Source organism: Salmo salar, chromosome ssa05 (assembly GCF_905237065.1).
Source record: "Salmo salar chromosome ssa05, Ssal_v3.1, whole genome shotgun sequence".
Lineage (NCBI taxonomy): Eukaryota > Metazoa > Chordata > Actinopteri > Salmoniformes > Salmonidae > Salmo > Salmo salar.
In genome coordinates, this window is record NC_059446.1 from 18,033,550 (window position 1) to 18,058,009 (window position 24,460).

Sequence of the window (24,460 nt, forward strand, 5' to 3'; positions counted from 1 at the left end):
GCCCCCCTTCCAGCGTTGGAACATCCTGCATGCATGGGCACAAGCACTGTTCATGATGGAAAGAATATTGCAGGTTTAAAGCTTATTTCCTGCAATACATGTTTTGTCATGTAAAGAACCTGTTTTAAAGCAAATTCTCTTAGAAATCTATACACTTTGCTATGTGTGTACTCTTGATATGAGTGACAACCAAGGGCCAGTTGATCTGGACTGATCTGAAAGTTATACATAGCTCTCGACGGTACACCATGACTAACATGACAAGAACTGATGCACTACCCAATTTTGAAATTGCACCTTGTGCATTCTATTACAACTTTCAAGAGTTTTTTTAGTTTTGGGGGGCCCACCCCACAATTTGGGAGCTAGTATACTTTCGTTGTATTGGTGCATACATATTGTAATTATTTTAATATTCTATGAATATTCAATAGGTTGCAGCGATGCTATGCTACCAGCCCATTTGATGAATATCCATAGCCATCTCGAGACAACTGATATAAAGTGTTTTTTTTCTCATAGTTGACGGAATGTCTCGTGTCCTACATATCGTTACACTCGTAACAACTTAACCATTACGAAACTTATATTCGATCAAATAAACCTCACGTAGCAAATAAGCCATTCATGTTTTGAGGTTAACCAAATTCGACACTGGCCTCCATACAAAAACCGTTGCCTGGTAGTCGAAACAACGCAACCTACTGGTTGGATACATATTTCCCACGAGTTGGGCCTCTCTTCCTCGCTGCTGTAAATCGCTCTAGAATGTAAAACGACAGGGTCAAAGGTCCCATGACCACAGAGGCAAATATAATTTATTTATCGGTATTAAAATATTAATTCTGGAAGAAAGAAGTCAACATTTGAGTCACCCACCGCTCACTCTGCTTTCCCCAAGGTGTGGAACGTAAGGGAAGGATCTGATTTCTCTAGAGTGGCCAGCTTGCAGGCTGTGGTTCGCCATAGTTGTTGTTTACATTGATGTGTACTGGAAGAAATCAGAGATGTGGTCCTTTTTCGCTAGGGATCCAGTCAAAGACTTTAATTATGACATTTTACCGGAAACTCAAGAAACGTCCGGAATATGGACACTACATCGGGGCAAACGAAAGGTAAATCAAATTGTGGGGGCAGAAATATATTTTAACAGAATGTCTTGTTGGCTAGGTAGCGGTTAGCTGATACAAGGCAAGGTCTCGCTAGCTAGTTATTTTTGGGATGAAATTGAATGTCATTTCCATACATGATTATCACGAGATATATATATATATATATATATATATATATATAACATTGTCAGGATATTTATCGCCTACAGAAGCTAAAACAGCACTGTTAGCTAACGTTACTGCTAGTATAGATAGCTACCTAACTAGTAGGTTTTGTTTATGCAGGGCCACGTATTCTCGCCACGTCAATCTCCGCTAACTATCTAACGTTGGCTAGCAAGTCACTGTTGTGAGCTAAGAACGTCAACTAGTTAACGTTAGTTACATGCGAAATGTATTTCGACCAACTCATTTCATGGAGTGGTGTAAAAAATCATTTCAAGTACTAGCATTACTTAAGTAGTTTTTTGTTTTTATATTTTTTACAACTTTAACATTTACTTCTACATTCCTAAAGAAAATATACTTTTTACTCCATACATTTTCCCTGACAGCCAAAGGTACTCGTTACATTTTGAATGCTTTAGCAGGACAGGAAAATGGTCCATTCACGTACATATCAAGAGAACATTCCTACTGCAACGGATCTGGAGGATTCATTAATTTAAACACGCTTCGTTTGTAAATTATGTCTGAGTGTGCCCCTGACTATCCATAAATAAATACAAAAACAAGAAAAGGGTGACGTCTGGTTTGCTTAATATAAGGAATTTGACATTATTTTTTCTTTTGATATTTACGTATATTTTAAAACCAAATACTTTTAGACTTTTACTCAAGTAATATTTTACTGGGTGATTTTCACTTTTACTTGAGTCATTTTCTATTAAATTATCTTTACTTTTACTCAAGTATGACAGTAGGGTACTCTTTCCACCACTGATATCATGACGAATAATTATGTTGTTCGCAGTGTCAGTCTTGTTTTGACTGGTAGCTAACTAACTAGATGCTAACGTTATCTAGTTCATTCGTCATCAAAGGTTGCATTGTTTCCTTTACTTATTGTTCAAAGCTATGGGAATGCAATGGTAGAACCTTTGATGACAGACTTGGCTAGCTGTCTTTCTGTGTTTCACCTGAAATAGCTACTAGACTGAGACAAATTGTGTGGTGACATGACAACAACACTTATTGCAAGGTACAGAACCGAACAACACCTGTCCTGTGAGTGTGGTTGAGGCATCTGGCCTCACCATGGAGACTGTAACTTCATCTCTCCTAACCACAATAACATCTCTCCTCATACCAATGATGAAACATGACATTGTCACATTTTGACATCTCTCTCTTCAGATAGGTGGGGAGCCAGTATCAGTGTTTGTGTACGAGGTGTCAACGGGGACAGAGGAACAGACCCAGCTAGCAAAGGCAGCGTTCAAACGCATGAAGACCCTTCGACATCCCAACATCCTGGCCTACGTAGATGGATTGGAGGTGTGTGTCTGTGTCGGGGTGTTTCACCCCAAATGCATATAGTGTAACATCACAATATAGTTGATATTTAAAAGGCAAACAACAGGATTCAGTATTTTATAACTCTTTTTCTGCATTCTTTTGTATCTGTTTTTATTTTCAGACTGTGGTGAGTATCGACTGAATCAGTTAGTTCCCCTGTCTACCAGTTCTATAGAGAAACAGTAGCTATTGTGCTAGTCGTTGATGTACTCACCATATAATAGAAAAATACTTAAGACTGTAATGCACATTTTTACCAAGTCATGAATGCATTAATGTTGTCTCTTTCTGGTGCCTTGCAGACAGAGAAGAGCCTGTACCTGGTCACAGAGCAGGTCACCCCCCTGGCAGCCCACCTGAAGGCCCAGTCAGACCGGGGGGGCTCTGGGGAGCTGGAGATATCCTGGGGCCTTCATCAGATTGTGGTCAGTAGACTGAAGGAGAGATGAGTGCTCTCATTTCCTCATGTTTTTCTGTATGTTGAGTTCTGCTTGTCCTTTATCAATCCTCTTCCACCTCTACTCCATTATCCTTCTCCCTTCCTTTGTGTCTCTCTTTCTCTCTATCGATCTCTTAATCAATGGAAAGGTGACTCTCCATCTTCTCTGAGAAGGCCCTTTTCTATGTTAATCAAACGGTACTGAATGTTCTCTAAACACCAGCCCGAAGGGCTCATAGGAAGTCACAACATTAGCTGCTACAGAATAACACAGTCTCACAGATACATTATCAGTGTGTCCCAGGCCCAGAATGGAGCCAAAATGTAACCATAACATTCAACACTGGCAGACAGTTGATACTGGCAGTTAAACAGGTCAAAGGTAGAAACATCAGTACTCCGTGACAACAGATGATTGTAGACTAACTTCCCCCAAGGGAATACATCTGTCTATGTCTTCCCATACCTAAAATCATGTTTATTACATAGCAATCCATATCAACAGTAAATCAAATACAGGAAAGTAATTAATCAAATAATTGCTCACACACGCTATTTCCCCCCTTGTAGAAAGCCCTTAGTTTCCTGGTGAATGACTGCCACCTCCTTCACAACAACCTGGGTATCTGGTCTGTGTTTGTGGACCGAGCCGGAGAATGGAAGCTTGGCGGTCTGGACCACATGACCCCAGAGAATGAGGACGCCTCCACATCACTACCCTCCGCTAAAGCTGTTCACCCAGACATGGACAAATACGACCCCCCTGAATCACTAAACGGTGGAGAGAAATGGTGAGACGGACAGACAATCAGTTAAGAATGAGGGTGTAAAATACTGATTTCATTGCAAATTGTATTGCTGGTATCTCACATACAAAGGTTTTAGTTCAATGCTTGATGTAGTCTGAAGATACTTAATATTTGTAGTATGAAGTATATCTCTTGGGCTCCCGAGTTGCGCAGCGGTCTAAGGCACTGCATCTCAGTGCAAGAGTGACACTACAGTCCTTGGTTCGAATCCAGGCTGAATCACATCCGGCCGTGATTGGGAGTCCCATATGGTGGCTCACAATTGGCCCAGTGTTGTCTGGGTTTGGCCGGGGTAGGCCGTCATTGTAAATAAGAATTTGTTCTTAACTGACTTGCCTAGTTAAATAAAATATCTCTGTGTTCCAGGGCTGGGGATGTGTGGCGGCTGGGCTGTCTGATCTGGGAAGTGTTCAATGGTCCACTGCCCCGAACCTCCTCCCTACGCTCCCTCGGAAAGGTACCCTCCTCCCCCACCCTTTACCTTCTAACATTTTACCAGAGCATCACACATTTTAAGGAAATCCTAAAGTGATTCTAATATCATCCTGTCAAAAATATCAAAGGTCATGAATTAATTGGAAGTGATTTGAAATGTATTATGGTATGTTGTCCCTCAGATCCCTAAAGCATTGGTGCCACACTACTGTGAGTTGGTAGGGGCCAATGCCAGGGCCCGGCCGAACCCAGCTCGCTTCCTCCAGAACTGCCGAGCTCGCAGAGGATTCCTTAGCAACAACTTTGTGGAGAGCAACCTTTTCCTTGAGGAGATCCAGGTGTGATTCCTGACCCCTATCCCCGCTATAGAAAAAGCTTGACACGATAGAGATGACACAGCTCTCATTGAAATGTGTTGGCTTATCGATAAAATGTTTTATTCTGTGAAGTGTGAAATATCTATGTATCTTATGTCTGTCTAACATATATCTATGTGATCCAGATCAAAGACCCAGCAGAGAAGCATCAGTTTTTTCAGGACCTGAGTGAGAACCTGGACTCATTCCCAGAGGATTTCTGTAAGCACAAGGTGCTGCCACAGCTACTCACCGCCTTTGAGTTTGGCAACGCTGGTGCTGTCGTCCTCACACCTCTGTTTAAGGTATGTGTGCTGTGGAGGCAGTGAGGAGGGATTCAGATAGGAGAAGGAATCACCGGCCTGGCATTGAATTGCTCCTCTGTTTTATGCAGAAGTGGGAAAACTATGTAATATCTATGTAAAGCATAATCATTGGAAGTGGTTTGAGTTAAAGCCATTTCTTCAGGGGGAAACATGCTTTTGGCAACTAATCATTTCCCACCCTTCCTCAATCAGTCAAATGTATTTTATTAAGCCCTTTTTACAAATCAAATCAAATGTAATTGGTCGCATACACATATTTAGTAGATGTTATTGTGGGTGTAGCGAAATGCTTGTGTTCCTAGCTCAAAGAGTGCAGTAATATCTAATAATTCACACGTCTAAAAAGTAAAAGAATGGAACTAAGAAATATTAGGACGAGCAATGTCAGAGTCCGTGTGTCTGTGTGTGTTGATAGATAGATATAGTACCGGTCAAAAGTTTGGACACACCTACAAATTGAAGGATTTTTCTTTATTTTTACATTGTAGAATAAAAGTGAAGACATCAAAACTATGAATTAACACACATGGAATCATGTGGTAACCAAAAACGTGTTAAACAAATCAAAATATTCTTTTGATTCTTCAAAGTAGCCACCCTCTACCTTGATGACAGCTTTGCACACCCTTGTCATTCTCACGATCAGCTTCAAAAATATATATGCAACATGCAACAATTTCCACGATTTACAGTTCATATTAGGAAGTCAGTCAATTGAAATAAATTCATTAGGCCCTAATCTATGGATTTCACATGACTGGGCAGGAGCGCAGCCATGGTTGGGCCTCGGAGGGCATGGGCCCACCCACTGGGGAGCCAGTCCCAGCCAATCAGAATGGGCTTTATTACAGACAGAAATACTCCTCAGTTTCATCAGCTGTCCAGGTGGCTGGTCTCAGAAGATCCCGCAGGTGAAGAAACGGAATGTGGAGGTCCTGGGCTGGCGTGGTTACACGTGGTTGTGAGGCCAGTTGGACGTACTGTCAAATTCTCTAAAACGATGGAGTTGGCTTATGGAAGATAAATGAACATTCAATCTCTGGCAACAGCTCTGGTGGACATACCTGCAGTCAGCATGCCAATTGCACACGCCCTCAAAACTTGACATCTGTGGCATTGTTTTGTGTGACAAAACTGCACATTTTAGAGTGGCCTTTTATTGTCCCCAGCACAAGGTGCAACTTTGTAATGTTCATGATGTTTAATCAGCTTCGTGGAAATGCCACACCTGTTAGGTGGATGGATTTTCTTGGGATAAATGTTCTCTAACAGGGATGTAAACAAATTTGTGCACCAAATTTGAGAGAAATAAGCTTTTTGTGCATATAGAAAGATATTGGGATCTTTTATTTCAGCTCATGAAACATGGGACCAACACTTTACATGTTGCATTTATATTTTTGTGCACATGATGGGATGTATAGACATGAACAGTAGATGGATAGAATATGTAGTATGTCTGAAGAACACATTGTGTGTATACATACATACATACATACATACATACAGTTGAAGTCGGAAGTTTACATACACCTTAGCCAAATACATTTAAACTGACATTTAATCCAAGTAAAAATTCCCTGTCTTAGGTCAGTTAGGATCACCACTTTATTTTAAGAATGTGAAATGTCAGAATAATAGTAGAGAGAGTGATTTATTTAAGCTTTTATTTCTTTCATCACATTTCCAGTGGGTCAGAAGTTTACATACACTCAATTAGTATTTGGTAGCATTGCCTTTAAATTGTTTAACTTGGGTCAAACGTTTCAGCTAGCCTTCCACAAGCTTCCCGCAATAAGTTGGGTGAATTTTGGGCCATTCCTCCTGACAGAGCTGGTGTAACTGAGTCAGGTTTGTAGGCCTCCTTGCTCGCACACGCATTTTCAGTTCTGCCCACAAATTTTCCATGAGATTGAGGTCAGGGCTTTGTGATGGCCAACCCAATACCTTGACTTTGTTGTCCTTAAGCCATTTTGACACAACTTTGGAAGTATGCTTGGGGCCATTGTCCATTGGAAGACCCATTTGCAACCAAGCTTTAACTTCCTGACTGATGTCTTGAGATGTTGCTTCAATATATCCACACAATTTTCCAGCCTCATGATGCCATCTATTTTGTGAAGTGCACCAGTCCCCCCTGCAGCAAAGCACCCCCACAACATGATGCTGCCACCACCGCGCTTTACGGTTGGGGTGGTGTTCTTCGGCTTGCAAGCCTCCCCCTTCTTCCTCCAAACATAACAATGGCCAAACAGTTCTATTTTTGTTTCATCAGACCAGAGGACATTTCTACAAAAAGTACGATCTTTGTCCCCATGTGCAGTTGCAAACCGTAGTCTGGCTTTTTTAATGACGGTTTTGGAGCAGTGGCTTCTTCCTTGCCGAGTGGCCTTTCAGGTTATGTCGATATAGGACTCATTTTACTGTGGATATAGATACTTTTGTACCTGTTTCCTCCAGCATCTTCACAAGGTCCTTTTGCTGTTGTTCTGGGATTGATTTGCACTTTTCGCACCAAAGTACGTTAATCTCTAGGAGACAGAACGCGTCTCCTTCCTGAGTGTTATGACGGCTGCATGGTCCTATGGTGATTATACTTGCATACTATTGTTTGTACAGATGAACGTGGTACCTTCAGGTGTTTGGAAATTGCTCCCAAGGATGAACCAGACTTGTGGAGGTCTACAATTGTTTTTCTGAGGTCTTGGCGGATTTCTTTTGATTTTCCCATGGTGTCAAGCAAAGAGGAACTGAGTTTTAAGGTAGGCCTTGAAATACATCCACAGGTACACCTCCAATTGACTCAATGATGTAAATTAGCCTTTCAGAAGCTTCTAAAGCCATGACATAATTTTCTGGAATTTTCGAAGCTGTTTAAAGGCAGAGTCAACTTAGTGTATGTAAACTTCTGACCCACTGGAATTGTGATACAGTCAATTATAAGTGAAATAATCTGTCTGTAAACAATTGTTGGAAAAATGACTTGTGTCATGCACAAAGTAGATGTCCTAACCGACTTGCCAAAACTATAGTTTGTTAACAAGACATTTGTGGAGTGGTTGAAACGAGTTTTATTGACTCCAACCTAAGTGTATGTAAACTTCCGACTTCAACTGTATACACACACACACACACACACTACCGTTCAAAAGTTTGGGGTCACTTTGGAATTTCCTTGTTTTTGAAAGAAAAGCACATTTTTTGTGCCATTAAAATAACATCAAATTGGTCAGAAATACAGTGTAGACATTAATGTTGTAATGCCTATTGTAGCTGGAAACGATTGATTTTGAATGGAATATCTACCTACATATGTGTACAGAGGCCCATTATCAGCCACCATCACTCCTGTGTTCCAGTGGCATGTTGTGTTCGCTAATCCAAGTTTATAATTTAAAGGCTAATTGATCATTAGAAACCCCTTTTGCAATTATGTTAGCACAGCTGAAAACTGTATTAAAAGCAATAAAACTGGCCTTCTTTAGACTAGTTGAGTATCTGGAGCATCAGCATTTGTGGGTTCGATTACAGGCTCAAAATGGCCAGAAACAAAGAACTTTCTTCTGAAACTCGTCAGTCTATTCTTGTTCTGAGAAATGAAGGCTATTCCATGCGAGAAATTGCCAAGAAACGGAAGATCTCATTCAACGCTGTGTACTACTCCCTTTGCAGGACAGCGCAAACTGGCTCTAACCAGAATAGAAAGAGGAGTGGGAGGCCCCGGTGCACAACTGAGCAAGAGGACAAGTACATTAGAGTATCTAGTTTGAGAAACAGATGCCTCACAGGTCCTCAACTGGCAGCTTCATTAAATAGTACCCGCAAAACACCAGTCTCAACGTCAACAGTGAAGAGGCGACTCCGGGATGCTGGCCTTCTAGGCAGAGTTGCAAAGAAAAAGCCATATCTCAGACTGGCCAATAAAATGAAAAGAATCAGATGGGCAAAAGAACACAGACACTGGACAGAGGAAGTCTGCATAGAAGGCCAGCATCCCGGAATCGCCTCTTCACTGTTGAAGTTCAGACTGGTGTTTAGCAGAAGGTTCCTTCTTCCATCTCTCCTTGTTCTTTCTGTTTCTGTCAGGTGGGTAAGTTCCTGTCTGCGGAGGAGTACCAGCAGAAGATCATTCCTGTCATTGTAAAGATGTTCTCCTCTACAGACCGGGCCATGAGGATACGACTGCTTCAACAGGTACAGTGTACCACACGTCAGAGTACAGAGGCGGCCATTACACCAGAATGAGTGTTTGCTGTAGATCTCTTGTTTTATTCCTCTTTCCAACCCCGTCCTCATCTCTCTTTCCTTCAGATGGAGCAGTTTATTCAGTATCTAAATGATGCAGCGGTGAACTCGCAGATCTTCCCTCATGTCGTTCACGGTTTCACAGACACAAACCCAGCCATCAGAGAGCAGACTGTCAAGGTATAACTGCCTCACCCAGTCTGTCAGACTGTGATTAACATACTCACACTCACTTCTTCATTCAAGTGGAACTGACAGGGTTCCTTCCCTGTGGTTAATGGTGTTCCCAACGCTCTGTTCTTGTTTTTTTTATGCCTTTCTCTCCATCTCCCAGTCCATGCTGCTGCTGGCCCCCAAGCTGAATGAGAGTAATGTGAATCAGGAGCTGATGAGGCACTTTGCACGACTGCAGGCGAGAGACGAGCAGGGACCGATCCGCTGCAACACCACCGTGTGCCTGGGAAAGATCGCCCCCTACCTCAATGCTGGGGTAACTCACTCTCTCTCTTTACCCATCTCCCCTTTTCTCTCCCTCTGCCTGCCCCTCTCTCCCTCCCTCTGCCTGCCCCTCTCTTCTCTCCCTCTCCCTGCCCCTTTCTTCTCTCCCTCTGCCTGCCCCTTTCTTCTCTCCCTCTGCCTGCCCCTCTCTTCTCTCCCTCTCCCTGCCCCTTTCTTCTCTCCCTCTCCCTGCCCCTTTCTTCTCTCCCCTCTGCCTGCCCCTTTCTTCTCTCCCTCTGCCTGCCCCTTTCTTCTCTCCCTCTGCCTGCCCCTTTCTTCTCTCCCTCTGCCTGCCCCTCTCTTCTCTCCCTCTGCCTGCCCCTTTCTTCTCTCCCTCTGCCTGCCCCTTTCTTCTCTCCCTCTGCCTGCCCCTTTCTTCTCTCCCTCTCCCTGCCCCTTTCTTCTCTCCCCTCTGCCTGCCCCTTTCTTCTCTCCCTCTGCCTGCCCCTTTCTTCTCTCCCTCTGCCTGCCCCTTTCTTCTCTCCCTCTGCCTGCCCCTTTCTTCTCTCCCTCTGCCTGCCCCTTTCTTCTCTCCCTCTGCCTGCCCCTTTCTTCTCTCCCTCTGCCTGCCCCTTTCTTCTCTCCCTCTGCCTGCCCCTTTCTTCTCTCCCTCTGCCTGCCCCTTTCTTCTCTCCCTCTGCCTGCCCCTTTCTTCTCTCCCTCTGCCTGCCCCTTTCTTCTCTCCCTCTGCCTGCCCCTTTCTTCTCTCCCTCTGCCTGCCCCTTTCTTCTCTCCCTCTGCCTGCCCCTCTCTTCTCTCCCTCTGCCTGCCCCTCTCTTCTCTCCCTCTGCCTGCCCCTTTCTTCTCTCCCTCTGCCTGCCCCTTCTCTCCCTCTGCCTGCCCCCTCTCTCCCTCTGCCTGCCCCTCTTCTCTCCCTCTGCCTGCCCCTTTCTTCTCTCCCTCTGCCTGCCCCTTTCTTCTCTCCCTCTGCCTGCCCCTTTCTTCTCTCCCTCTGCCTGCCCCTCTCTTCTCTCCCTCTGCCTGCCCCTTTCTTCTCTCCCACTGCCTGCCCCTTTCTTCTCTTCCCACTGCCTGCCCCTTTCTTCTCTTCCCACTGCCTGCCCCTTTCTTCTCTTCCCTCTGCCTGCCCCTTTCTTCTCTTCCCTCTGCCTGCCCCTTTCTTCTCTTCCCTCTGCCTGCCCCTTTCTTCTCTTCCCTCTGTCTGCCCCTTTCTTCTCTTCCCTCTGCCTGCCCCTTTCTTCTCTTCCCACTGCCTGCCCCTTTCTTCTCTTCCCACTGCCTGCCCCTTTCTTCTCTTCCCACTGTCTGCCCCTTTCTTCTCTTCCCTCTGTCTGCCCCTTTCTTCTCTTCCCTCTGTCTGCCCCTTTCTTCTCTTCCCACTGTCTGCCCCTTTCTTCTCTTCCCACTGCCTGCCCCTTTCTTCTCTTCCCACTGCCTGCCCCTTTCTTCTCTTCCCACTGTCTGCCCCTTTCTTCTCTTCCCTCTGTCTGCCCCTTTCTTCTCTTCCCACTGTCTGCCCCTTTCTTCTCTTCCCTCTGCCTGCCCCTTTCTTCTCTTCCCTCTGCCTGCCCCTTTCTTCTCTTCCCACTGTCTGCCCCTTTCTTCTCTTCCCTCTGCCTGCCCCTTTCTTCTCTTCCTGCCCCTTTCTTCTCTTCCTGCCCCTTTCTTCTCTCCCTCTGCCTGCCCCTTTCTTCTCTTCCCACTGCCTGCCCCTTTCTTCTCTTCCCTCTGCCTGCCCCTTTCTTCTCTCCCTCTGCCTGCCCCTTTCTTCTCTTCCCTCTGCCTGCCCCTTTCTTCTCTTCCCTCTGCCTGCCCCTTTCTTCTCTTCCCTCTGCCTGCCCCTTTCTTCTCTTCCCTCTGCCTGCCCCTTTCTTCTCTTCCCTCTGCCTGCCCCTTTCTTCTCTTCCCTCTGCCTGCCCCTTTCTTCTCTTCCCTCTTCCTGCCCCTTTCTTCTCTCCCTCTGCCTGCCCCTCTTATTCATGCCCCTCTCCTTTCCTCCACAGACGCGGCAGCGAGTGTTGATCTCTGCGTTCTCTCGGGCCACTAAGGACCCATTTCCCGCATCTCGGGCGGCTGGGGTTCTGGGCTTCGCAGCAACGCACAACTACTACAATGTGACGGAGAGCGCAGCACGGGTACTGCCAACGCTCTGTACCCTCACTGTTGACCCTGACAAGAACGTTAGAGATCAGGTGAGAAGCACTAAAAACACCTTACACCCCTCACACATTGAACCACAGGACTGGGACATTTAACATTCTGTTTAGAAATATTTCACTAAAGACAGGCTAAAGCTGCTTCTCCAATAGAAATCCCCGATCACACTTGTAGGCGATGTCATGGTGATGATGACGAGCTAACCTCATGCGTAGAAACACAGCATCAGCTCTAACAGTTGTCTTGCGCCTGTACAGGTCGTCAAATCAAAAGCACTCCTTTGGTATTGTTGTTTTTGACGAAAATGAAAACGTGTCACTCACGAGGTTAGAGTTGGGCCTTTAGATTTCGAGAAAATTAACAAAATTGACTTCCCAAACCTTGGCCTGATCTTTTTCACAAGCATTCCCGGAAGTCTCACAATGTTGCACCTCTGGATTTAGAAACTCTGTGATTTCACCCTGCAACATTCCATCTGCAATTGTGGGACAATCTATTTTTCCCTACACTCTCATTTCACATCGCAACATTCAATCTGTAATCAGGTTTCCATCCAACCTTTTTATGCGAGTAAAGTATGTCGGATAAAAGAAAACGGTTACGATAGGCCTGATGGAAACTGCAAATTTGGCGGCGAACTTTCCAAATGTCGACAAAAAAAGATATACTGGATACAGTGGGAGGTTTTTGTGTCTGTAAGATGTAATTATGCTAGAAATGTCAGTGGATGCGCTTTTATGTGCAAATATTGAAATAATAACCATCATATGGAAGTAAAGTTGGAGTCACGAGATGACATGTTGTATGCTCCTCCCACTACGACTCGGGAAAGCATGAAGTTTATTAGGTTACAGATGAAATAAGTTCTGATGAACTTCACAGGGTGGTGAAAGTGCACAGTGATGAGCTTGATGCTCCTTTCTGATAAATATCGTGGGTTGTATTCTGGTGACATGATCATCTATGCTTGGCTGCTGTTTGACAAATAAAAATAATCTCGTTCTGTAGTCCATAAGACTGTCATCATGTAGGCTATACCCGCACTGGATCTGCCAGCTGTTCGTTAGCGCACATACCAATACCAGAGTGGGTACATTCACTATATAATGCAACATTTCTGGTGACAAAACCATCAGTCGAGTTGAAAATGCGATGGAAACCCATTTAACTTGTATTTTTTATTCGGTACATGGTCATTTTTATGTGCACTACGTCATCACACACATACTTTTATCCACAAGTTAATTTGATGGAAACACATCTCTGGTGGGAAAATCTGCGTATTTTATTTATGCATATTTTAGAATATTTGCACGAAAATCTGTTGCCAATTGGATGAAACTTATTTTTTTCTGTTCTTCCTCCCTCAGGCATTTAAAGCCATCAAGAGTTTCCTGACAAAGCTGGAGACTGTTTCTGAAGATCCAACCAAGCTGGCTGAAATAGGTCTGTAAACAAGCACTGTTCTCACATTAAAGGGATACTGCGGGATTTTGGCAATGAAGTCCTTTATCTGCATCTGCATTTTTAGTAATTTTTTTGTGTTCAGTATTTTATTTTTATTTTATTTCACCTTTATTTAACCAGGTAAGCTAGTTGAGAACAAGTTCTCATTTACAACTGCGACCTGGCCAAGATAAAGCAAAGCAGTGCGACACAAACAACAACACAGAGTTACACATGGAATAAACAAACGTACAGTCAATAACACAATAGAAAAAGTCTATATACTGTGTGTGCAAATGAGGTAAGATTAGGGAGGTAAGGCAATAAATAGGCCGTGGTGGCAAAGTAATTACAATATAGCAAATAAACACTGGAGTGATAGATGTGCAGAAGATGAGTGTGCATGTAGAGATACTGGGGTGCAAAGGAGCAAAATAAATAACAGTATGGGGATGAGGTAGTTGGATGGGGTATTTACAGATGGGCTATGTACAGTGATCTGTGAGCTGCTCTGACAGCTGGTGCTTAAAGCTAGTGAGGGAGATATGAGTCTACAGCTTCAGTAATTTTTTTGCAGTTTGTTCCAGTCATTGGCAGCAGAGAACTGGAAGGAAAGGCGGCCGAAGGTGAAATATACCTGCTGGTGCGCGTGCTACGGGTGGGTGCTGCTATGGTGACCAGTGAGCTGAGATAAGGCGGGGCTTTACCTAGCAAAGACTTATAGATGACCTGGAGCCAGTGGGTTTGGCGACGAATATGAAGCGAGGGCCAGCCAACAAGAGCATATAGGTCGCAGTGGTGGGTGGTATATGGGGGCTTTGGTGACAAAACGGATGGCACTGTGATAGAATGCATCCAATTTGCTGAGTAGAGTGCTGGAGGCTATTTTGTAAATGACATCGCCAAAGTCAAGGATCGGTAGGATAGTCAGAATGGTAGGATAGTCAGTATGAAGGAAGTTAGATAGCATTCACTCATGAAACTAACTAGCGCTAGCTGTACCTGAAGACTTCCAGTCATTGCGCTATGCTCGTTAGGAATCTGAGTACAGCCTTTGAGTGTCTAATATTATCTCCCTTTCATCCTAGAAAAGGATGTGATGTCATCAGCCCAGCCGGCGGGGGCAGCAGCCAGTTGGGCAGGCTGGGCAGTGACGGGGGTGTCCTCTCTGACCTCCAAGCTCATCCGGACCGGCCCGGGGGCAGAGGTGGGCAGCCCGGCCAAAAACACCCCTGTTGCTGCTGGGACTGCCTCTCCTCGCACCGGGAACCCTGTGACAGATGGGGTACCCGTGGGTAAGGAACTGAGTTATGAACATGATACCTCTTAATCACTCAGATCTTAGATATGTTTCTGTTTAGGTCATTGTGTACATTAGGGTGGCATCCCCCACAGAAACATAGAAAGTGCTGGCAAAGCTGTACCCATCAGTCCACAACTTACATTCACCTTTCACCTCACCGTTCTCTTCATCCCTCCATCTCTCCATCTCTCCTTCCTCCAGGCTCTGAAGTTAAACCACCACCGGCCTCCATGAGTCTACCCTTTGCTTCTGGCCTTGCTATCCAATCAGATTCCCCTAAGGTCACAGAGAAGGACGAGGAGCCAATTGGAGACCGTTGGGATGACGAGGACTGGGGAAGTTTAGAGGTACAGTTGAAGTTGGAAGTTTACATACACTTAGGTTGGAGTCATTAAAACTCGTTTTTCAACCACTCCACACATTTTTTGTTAACAAACTATAGTTTGGCAAGTCGGTTAGGACATCTACTTTCTGCATGACACAAGTCATTTTTCCAACATTTGTTTACAGACAGATTATTTCACTTATAATTCACTGTATCACAATTCCAGTGGGTCAGAAGTTTACATACACTAAGCTGACTGTGCCTTTAAACAGCTTCGAAAATTCCAGAAAATGATGTCATGGCTTTAGAAGCTTCTGAAAGGCTAATTGACAACATTTGAGTCAATTGGAGGTGTACCTGTGGATGTATTTCAAGGCCTACCTTCAAACTCAGTGCCTCTTTGCTTGACATCATGGGAAAATCTAAAGAAATCAGCCAAAACCTCAGAGAAACAATTGTAGACCTCCACAAGTCTGGTTCATCCTTGGGAGCAATTTCCAAACGCCTGAAGGTACCACGTTCATCTGTACAAACAATAGTATGCAAGTATAAACACTATGGGACCATGCAGCCGCCATACCGCTCAGCCGCCATACCATGCAGCAGCCATACCGTCTCCTAGAGATTAACGTACTTTGGTGCAAAAAGTGCAAATCATTCCCAGAACAACAGCAAAGGACCTTGTGAAGATGCTGGAGGAAACAGGTGCAAAAGTATCTATATCCACAGTAAAACGAGTCCTATATCGACATAACCTGAAAGGCCGCTCAGCAAGGAAGAAGCCACTGCTCCAAAACCGTCATTAAAAAAGCCAGACTATGGTTTGCAACTGCACATGGGGACAAAGATCGTACTTTTTGTAGAAATGTCCTCTGGTCTGATGAAACAAAAATAGAACTGTTTGGTCATAATGACCATCGTTATGTTTGGAGGAAAAAGGGGGAGGCTTGCAAGCCGAAGAACACCATCCCAACCGTGAAGCACGGGTGTGGCAGCATCATGCTGTGGGGGTGCTTTGCTGCAGGAGGGTCTGGTGCACTTCACAAAATAGATGGCATCATGAGGAAGGGAAATGATGTAGATATATTGAAGCAACATCTCAAGACATCAGTCAGGAAGTTAAAGCTTGGTTGCAAACGGGTCTTCCAAATGGACAATGACCCCAAGCATACTTCCAAAGTTGTGGCAAAATGGCTTAAGGACAACAAAGTCAAAGGTATTGGAGTGGCCATCACAAATCCCTGACCTCAATCTCATGGAAAATTTGTGGGCAGAACTGAAAATGCGTGTGCGAGCAAGGCAGCCTACAAACCTGACTCAGTTACACCAGCTCTGTCAGGAGGAATGGGCCAAAATTCACCCAACTTATTGTGGGAAGCTTGTGGAAGGCTAGCTGAAAAGTTTGACCCAAGTTAAACAATTTAAAGGCAATGCTACCAACTACTAATTGAGAGTATGTAAACTTCTGACCCACTGGGAATGTGACGAAAGAAATAAAAGCTGAAATAAATCATTCTCTCTATTATTATTCTGACATTTCACATTCTTACAATAAAGTGGTGATCCTAACTGACCTAAGACAGGGAATTTTTACTTGGATTAAATGTCAGGAATTGTGAAACTGAGTTTAAATGTATTTGGCTAAGGTGTATGTAAACTCCCCACTTCAACTGTAATTGACATGGATGGGATTTGGGGTGGGATTTGACAGTTGGGACCGTGGGACATCAACTGTCACGGAACATGGGAAATACAGAAATAGTGTTCTGTTTGCTCAATTAAGTTATTAATCTCTGTCCTTCTCTCACTCTCTCGCTTTCTTTCTCCCCCCCTCCAGGACCCAGAGAAGGTACAGGCAGCAGACCCAGATGACTGGAACTCCTCTGATTGGTCCGGAATGTCATCAGTCAAAAAGAAGGCCAGTATAAGAGGAGTACGTATCTGGTTTTATTTAGACCTGAGGGTTATTCAGGGAGGCAGAGTGTTTGAAAAAGAGTCAAAGATAATGGCACTGTAAAGTAACTACCACTCACACTTTTTGAGGAAAATTTACTTACTGTGATGTGTGGTTGTCTCACCTAGCTATCTTAAGATGATTGCACAAACTGTATTCTCTCTTGCTAAGAGCGTCTGCTAAATGACAGGAATGTATTTACATATTCATCTGCAAAGTGCTGAAAGTTCCAACCTACTGAACAGAGGTCCATGATCTAAAACCGTTTGAGTGCTGAAACCTCATTCATTGCTGTCTCCGTCTCCATCCAGGTGTTTCTAGCCTCCTCTGAGGCAGTAAAAAAGCAGAGCTCTGATTGGAGCAGCTCGGGCTGGGATGCCGACGACAGCTGGTCCAATGAGAAGGAGGCTGACAGCCAGGGTCAGAGTTCACCGGGAGAGGATGGGTGGGGCAATGACTGGGAGGAGGAGGGTAGGACTGCGCCAGCCACTAAGAGTGCTGCTTTGCCGGAGGGGGTTCGGTTAGCCAGCGAGTATGACTGGGACATTAAGGGAGACGCGCAGACTGACTTTCTCGCCAATGTGTCTCAGAGAGCAACCCCCACTGCTACGGTGAGGAGAGGAGAGGAGGGGGGGCTTTATAAATAAAAGACTTTGACAGGAGTAGGCTTTGTGTTTTGAAGAACTGACAAGCAGGTTTGTCAAAATGTAGGTAAAAGTTTGGTGTTGATGCTAAGTGGGGAATGGTTTTGATGTGGAAATGGAGGGACATCACGGTGTGTGTTTTAATGCGTGTGCATTCTGTATGTGTTTTCTGGTTCATGCTAGGCTGGTGATGGCTGGAGTGCAGAGCCTGCTGGAGACTGGGGTGCCGAGGAGAGCTGGGAGTCTGTGGACGGAAGTCCAGGTGAGTCTCAACCTGCTCTAACGTCTCTACTCCATTATTTCTCTCAATCATCTGAAACCAGGGAGTCATTTAACAAGATGCTATTCATGTTATAAGCTTCAAGACAGACGATAACAGATGTCTGTCTCTATTTCCTAAGCAGGCCTAAGCAAGGCAGAGCTGGCCAAGAAGAAACGTGAGGAGAGGAGGAAAGAACTGGAGGCCAAACGGGCAGAGCGCAAGGCAGCTAAGGGTCCTCTCAAACTGGGCGCTCGGAAACTGGACTGACTGGAAGGAAAAGGAGGGCTGGCGGAAGACGGGAAGCAAAGCAGACCGTGTGCTGTGATAACTTTTCCCTGACTCCCACAGAGAGGGTGGAATGTATGGAAGGATCAACATTCCATTATCAAAAGAACAAGAGACTCTGTGAACTTGACGACAGTGCAAGCTGCTCATTGTTTAAGAAAGGGGTGAGAGGCTGAGACAGGACTCATCCAGATTATTCTGGGGTTTAAACATTACATCACATATTTACGTTGTAAAGAAGTGTATTTGTCTGAAAAGGACTGTGACAAAAAAATCTGAACATGTTTTTATAAATAAATGATATCAATGTTGTTAGGTTGTAATTTGTGGTACAATAATCCAGACATACTCTGAGAAAAACTCAAGTTAGATTTATTCCCCACAGTGGGTGTTGCAGCTGCACAGCACATCTAGAGGTCACACAAGGACATACTGTATATTTATACCTTCCAACTAGGCAAAGTCACTTTCTAGTATTTCTATGATAAATAATCAGTCTCTGTTGCTGGACAGGAACTGAGTCTGTTCCTCCTCTTGGTGTTCTCGTGTCCCAGCCTGAGTCCGGAACCTTCCTGCTCCTCCGTGCCTTAGTTATTGGGAGTACACACTCCTACAGTCGACTGCAGTCCACTAAATAATTACACTTCTCATGCACAAAGAGCTGAAACTTAACACTACTTTCATTCTCTAAGAATATCAAAGATGTATATATTCATACTAAGAGTATATAATGATATAAAACTAAGGATATTAGACAGTGCTCTAGAACAGTAATTAGGCTCCATCAGCTGTAACCCCAGACACATGGCTCCTATTCAACCCTCATGGAATCATTCTGCTACTCAGCCTTTGTACTTTACCTGTGCCCAAATACAATGCATATCGATCATTCCAACTGACCCATAACAGGATAATTACTACTGTTAGGCTAATTATACAATTCTAAACAGATTCAAACAGGCTCAAGTCAAATAGTCTCTTAAAAAATATATAAAGTGTGTGTATATGCTGAATGTTTATTTGACATATACGCATAAATGGGTTATGAATGTTTTATATGAGCTGTCACATTGCAGAAATAAGACTGATAGTCTTCATGCATGGGTCTGTATATGTGACTTACCTACCAAACAACATATGGTACTTCCCTGAAGGGTAATGCTGGGACACGTTCAGCGACGCACAACGTTGTGGAACAGATAGAAATATGTTATGTAGAACAAACATGCCTCTTGCATAGAATAAGGAATCATGTCAGGTCTATTCATGATATTTCTATCTTCAACGTTTGCCTACTGAACGTGGCCCTGGTCTCTGTTGATGAACTGCACTTCACTGTTTTCAGATGAATAATATAGACCCGGCTACATCCCCTCGGAGCCAATCAGTTCTTATTATTAGTGGTGGTGGGTTGACTGACTTGAAGCCAAACTATTGAACATGGACAGTGTTATCATGCAATTTTGCCTGTAGATTCCTCCAATATATTTATGGAGTCACTTAGCTATTTAATATCAAATCATAAAGTGCAAAATAATTCTGCCCATCAACTATCTTGTTAGAGTTGGGTGGGTCAAGGGAAGGTTCTGTTTGTGCCTTTGTTTGATGGCAGCACTATTTACTGGTGTTATATGGTCAGACGAGCTGTGCTGTGATTTTTAAATATGTTGTGGGTGTGAGGGAGGGAAGTCCATATGGGAGAGGAAGACAGTCAAATCAGATGCATTGTTTTATAAAGGCGGATTCTTGTGCACCATGTGAACAATTCCTAAATAAACCATGACAAAATACACCGTGTGTGTTTTATGTGAAAGGGTGTGCACTGTTTTACAAAGATATTCAGAACAATTTCTACTTTCTGCCAAGAGTCAACATCCAAATCCACTGAAGTTCCTTGTGGGACTTACAGTGGGCCAACAGAGGTGTTTCTTTTGTTTCCTAAGACAAGTATAAGTTAAGTAGACCCCAAACCTATTAGAGACCAAACAATGTTTATAAAAACATGTACAAACTGTTAGCTTCTAATTTTCAGAGTACAAACTCACTGGACACTATGAAAGCTTTAAACCAAGTTTATTCTTCCCAGAGGGTCAGTACAGCTGCATTAAACAAAAACATGGTTTCACCCTTGGTAGTATACATACCCCACTTTGGGTGGAGTCTCCTCGTTATCGCCAAACATTGCATCATTATTTCTAGGCAAGGAGCTGAGTGATCTGGGCCTTAAACGGTTCCTCCCCTTATCAGTACTGCCACGTGACTGTTCCCTGCACTCAGCCCCTCCCAGGCTTCATTACGGCACCCCTCATGTCTCTTTCATAACTAATAATTAATAATAGTTCAAGCTCAAAAACCAAACCTATCAAAACATATCAAAGAGGATGTCAAGACTTAATCGACTTAGCTAAAATGCTAATAAGGTTCAGTTTATCAATATATTTAATAAACAAACTCTTCAAACTGAAGTTTTTAAAGATCAAACACAGTTAAGATTTCAAATCTTTTCAATCCAACAAATTTTTTTTTTTAAAAGTATGATTTTGTTCAAATCAAATCAAATTTTATTGGTCACATACTCATGTTTAGCAGATGTTATTGCAAGTGTAGCAAAATGCTTTTGTTTCTAGCTCCAACAGTGCAGTAATATCTAACAAGTAATATCTTAACAATTTCACAACAATACACACAATGGACACAAATCCAAAGTAAAGTAATGGAATTAAGAATATATAAATAGGGAGTAGTTCTATGGGTCCTTTTATTTTTTTTATTTAACGAGGCAAGTCAGTTAAGAACAAATTCTTATTTGGCCAAACCCTAACCCTGACGACGCTGGTCCAATTGTGCGCCGGTTGTAATACAGCCTGGAATCGAACCAGGGTTTGTAGTGATGTCTCTAGCACTGAGATGCAGTGCCTTGGACGGCTGTGCCACTCGAGAGCCCTGGGTCCTATAGACAATTTTCTTCATGATAGAAATATTAGAACTTCAGTGGAATACCATTTTATCCCATTATAAAGAGATCTAAGTCTACATAAATATGTTAAATCTTTAATATGGAAACTTCATAGGTACTTTACACCAAATCAAATTTATTTATATAGCCCTTCTTACATCAGCTGATATCTCAAAGTGCTGTACAGAAACCCAGCCTAAAACCCCAAACAGCAAGCAATGCACGGTGGCTAGGAAAAACTCCCTAGAAAGGCCAAAACCTAGGAAGAAACAGAGAGGAACCAGGCTATGAGGGGTGGCCAGTCCTCTTCTGGCTGTGCAGGGTGGAGATTATAACAGAACATGGCCAAGATGTTCAAATGTTCATAAATGACCAGCATGGTCAAATAATAATAATCACAGTAGTTGTCGAGGGTGCAACAAGTCAGCACCTCAAGAGTAAATGTCAGTTGGCTTTTCATAGCCGATCATTGAGAGTATCTCTACCGCTCCTGCTGTCTCTAGAGAGTTGAAAACATATAAGCTAAGTAAAAATACTTCAAAGTACTTCTTAAGTCATTTTTTAGGATATCTGTCCTTCACTATTTATGTACAACAACTTTTACTTCATTACATTCCTAAAGAAATTGATGTACTTTTTACTCCATACAGTTTCCCTGACACCCAAAAGCACTCATTACATTTTGAATGCTTAGCAGGACAAGAAAATTGTCTAATTCACACACTTATCAAGAGAACATCCCTACTGCCTCTGATCTGGTTGACTCACTAAACACATGCTTCGTTTGTAAATTATGTCTGAGTATTGGAGCATGCCCCTAGCTATCCGTAAATTTAAAAAACCAGAAAATTATGCCATCTGGTTTCCTTAATATAAGGAATTTGAAATAATTTATACTTTTACTTTTGATACTTAAGTACATTTTAGCCATGACATTTACTTTTTATACTTCAGTATATTTAAAAGCCAAATACTTTTAAACTTTTACTAAAGTAGTATTTTACTGGGTGACTTTCACTTGAGTAATTTTCTATTAAGTTATCTTTACTTTTACTCAAGTATGACAACTGGGTACTTTTCCCACCACTGCTTATAAGTAACTGACATTTTTTTTTAAAAACAGCTAGCATAGTCTAGCAGCCTGCAAGGTTATGGCACCTCCAAGGCTGTATACCTTGGAATTATAACCAGACAACTTTCCTCCTTTCCATTCATGTCTGTGTAACTGTAAAAAAAAAAGATATTATGGAAATACTCAACCCTTCCTTCTGAAAAACCCAGAATTATACAAAGTGACGATGGCAGTACTGTAGTTAAATAATTAATCTCTATTAGGCTTATTGGTGACTGGCTGCTCAGGAAGCTATTATACAGTTAGTCATTTATATTCTTCTTCTTCATTCTTCTTTTTGCTTCCACCTCCAAAGATGGCCGCTGCGATACCTGCAACAGCAAGGACTCCGAAGCCCACCATTGCAGCCATTCCCACAGTTTCCACAGCCTGACGAACCTGGGTAGAAAAAGACTAACATTACTTTGAATGAATGACTGATTCAGAAACAGTATCACAGCATAGATGCTTTGAATGTATAACAACAAGTACACCAGTTACTCTACACTCACGTGTGTCTTGACTAAGTTCAGAATGTTATTAAGACTCACAAAATGACTCTACGCTGAGCACAGTACAACTAGCGTTGAGCACCAGTCCACAGTTCCTACCTGTCGAGACTCAGCCTTCCCATATCTCAGATCTGTGACAAAGTGCTCACAGTTCCCCCTGAAGACACAGTAGGGCATCTCCTGGTCCACATAGCTCTGGGCTTCCTTCAGTATCTCACGTATGGGTCTGACCTATAATGATAATATAATAATAATAATACTACTACATGCCATTTAGCAGATGCATTTATCCTAAGCGAACTTGCATGCATAGATTTTTATAAGGGTGGCCCCAGTGGGAATGGAAAACACTATCCTGGCATTGCAAGCACCATGCTCTATTAACTGAGCCACACAGGATCACTCAGGCTGTGTCCTACATGGCACCTTATTCTCTACATAGTTCATTACTTTTGACCAGAGCCCCATGGGGTGCCATTTGGGACACAGCCCTACTGTACTTACTGCTACTGACCTGGTACTTCTCATCCAGCTGGTTGTTTACACACCACTGATCATGCCCCACCACATCCCAGATCTCTTCCTTCTTCACCTTAGCCTTGTCACTGAGCACAGACATCATGCTGTTGGCCCTGGTCCCAGGTCCCTCGGCTGGGGAGCAAAGAGACATGGGTGAGGGAAAGTTCCAAGGGAGGGGTGCACAGACAAGACATCATCAGTGTGGAGTTGCATGTACTCTATATCTACAGTATATCAATTGTTGAGTACACTATATCAAGAGTATTACTCACAGGGTGGGGCCAGGTGAACAACAAAACCATCACCAACGTACAAAGCCCAGTGCTGGTAGTTCCCTCTGAATATCTCTATCAGATCCCCTGGCTCCGGCTTCTTATCATACTGTCAAAAATGTTTGTTTTTTAAATGATGAAACCATTCAAAATGATTTAGCAATCTGTGTATTGGCAAATACAGGGATGTTGCTAGGCAGCATCTTGTTAAAGTGCCAAGTATGCAGTTCTGAAAGGGAAAGTTCTCTGATCAGGGAACTATAAAAAGTTCTTCAGTCATGACTCATGCATTGTACAAACAAAATGTAAATATGTTCTAAACAAACAGGTAAGACTACATAGAGACAGAGGACACAACATAAGGACTGGACTTTACTTACCAATGTTGGAGCCATGGTTACTGTAATTTCCTTTACACAGCTTTAATTTCCCTTTACTGAGCTTCGATCTCAACCCTTTAAGTCAAAACGAAACCAATGGGTTATATTTAAAAGGGGCCTGTTTTCATAACACATAAACTCACAAATTATTAATCAAACAATTGGCAAATAAATTCAACACTGATCTCATTTCACTGTGTTTTGGTGTCTATAAAAATATGAATTATGCAACGAAATAGATTGCTAGCTAACTGACCACAGACAGCAACAACAGAGACAGTGTTTGCGTGCTGTCAAGAGTCATGGTATGACTTTCGACTCCAGTTAGCTAACCAGCTATTTGTAATCTTCCTCACAAGTATTTCTGTAAAGATAATAATTGAAATACATATAAATTCTTATAACTTACAGTAAGTTCGGTGTCGTGGCCTCGATGTTTCTTACTTTCACTTCGAACACAGAACTAAAAATCAGACGTCAACTTCTTTTTCTTCCTGGATGAGGTTTAACTTCTTCTTCGATGAGGTTTAACGGCGGTTGGCATCCAATAAATGTTTCATTACCGCCACCTACTACACTGGAGTACAACTCACTTATACTTTGCTTGAAAAAATAAATAAACAATTATCCTACCA

The 24,460-nt window shown here is 43.1% G+C and overlaps 2 protein-coding genes across 5 annotated transcripts; one reads left to right on the top strand and one right to left on the bottom strand.

The window, feature by feature from the left end:
• Nucleotides 1-699: 699 nt before the first annotated feature.
• On the top strand, nt 700-19,865 carry LOC106604377 (N-terminal kinase-like protein). 4 transcript variants are annotated; one of them, XM_045717956.1, is made up of 19 exons: nt 700-1,115; nt 2,469-2,609; nt 2,752-2,757; nt 2,933-3,055; nt 3,640-3,860; nt 4,245-4,335; nt 4,496-4,651; nt 4,816-4,974; nt 9,082-9,189; nt 9,307-9,420; nt 9,575-9,730; nt 11,703-11,891; nt 13,227-13,302; nt 14,391-14,597; nt 14,807-14,952; nt 16,768-16,863; nt 17,196-17,495; nt 17,712-17,790; nt 17,933-19,865. In XM_045717956.1, the coding sequence occupies exons 1-19, from the start codon at nt 1,008-1,010 to the stop codon at nt 18,055-18,057; spliced, it is 2,601 nt and encodes an 866-aa protein (XP_045573912.1). In that variant the 5' UTR covers nt 700-1,007; the 3' UTR covers nt 18,058-19,865. The 4 variants fall into 4 exon arrangements, with proteins under 4 accessions (XP_045573912.1, XP_014054415.2, XP_014054417.2 ...); XM_014198940.2 differs by having other exon boundaries at nt 701-1,115; nt 17,930-19,865; XM_014198942.2 differs by lacking the exon at nt 2,752-2,757 and having other exon boundaries at nt 701-1,115.
• Nucleotides 19,866-20,131: 266 nt separating this feature from the next.
• LOC106604378 (phospholipase A and acyltransferase 4) lies at nt 20,132-24,373 on the bottom strand. Its single transcript, XM_014198943.2, has 6 exons — nt 24,235-24,373; nt 23,826-23,900; nt 23,446-23,554; nt 23,169-23,305; nt 22,754-22,885; nt 20,132-22,541 (listed from the first exon to the last, which is right to left on the bottom strand). Exons 2-6 carry the CDS (start codon nt 23,838-23,840, stop codon nt 22,410-22,412), a joined length of 525 nt encoding a protein of 174 aa, XP_014054418.1. The 5' UTR covers nt 23,841-23,900; nt 24,235-24,373; the 3' UTR covers nt 20,132-22,409.
• Between the last annotated feature and the right edge of the window lie 87 nt (nt 24,374-24,460).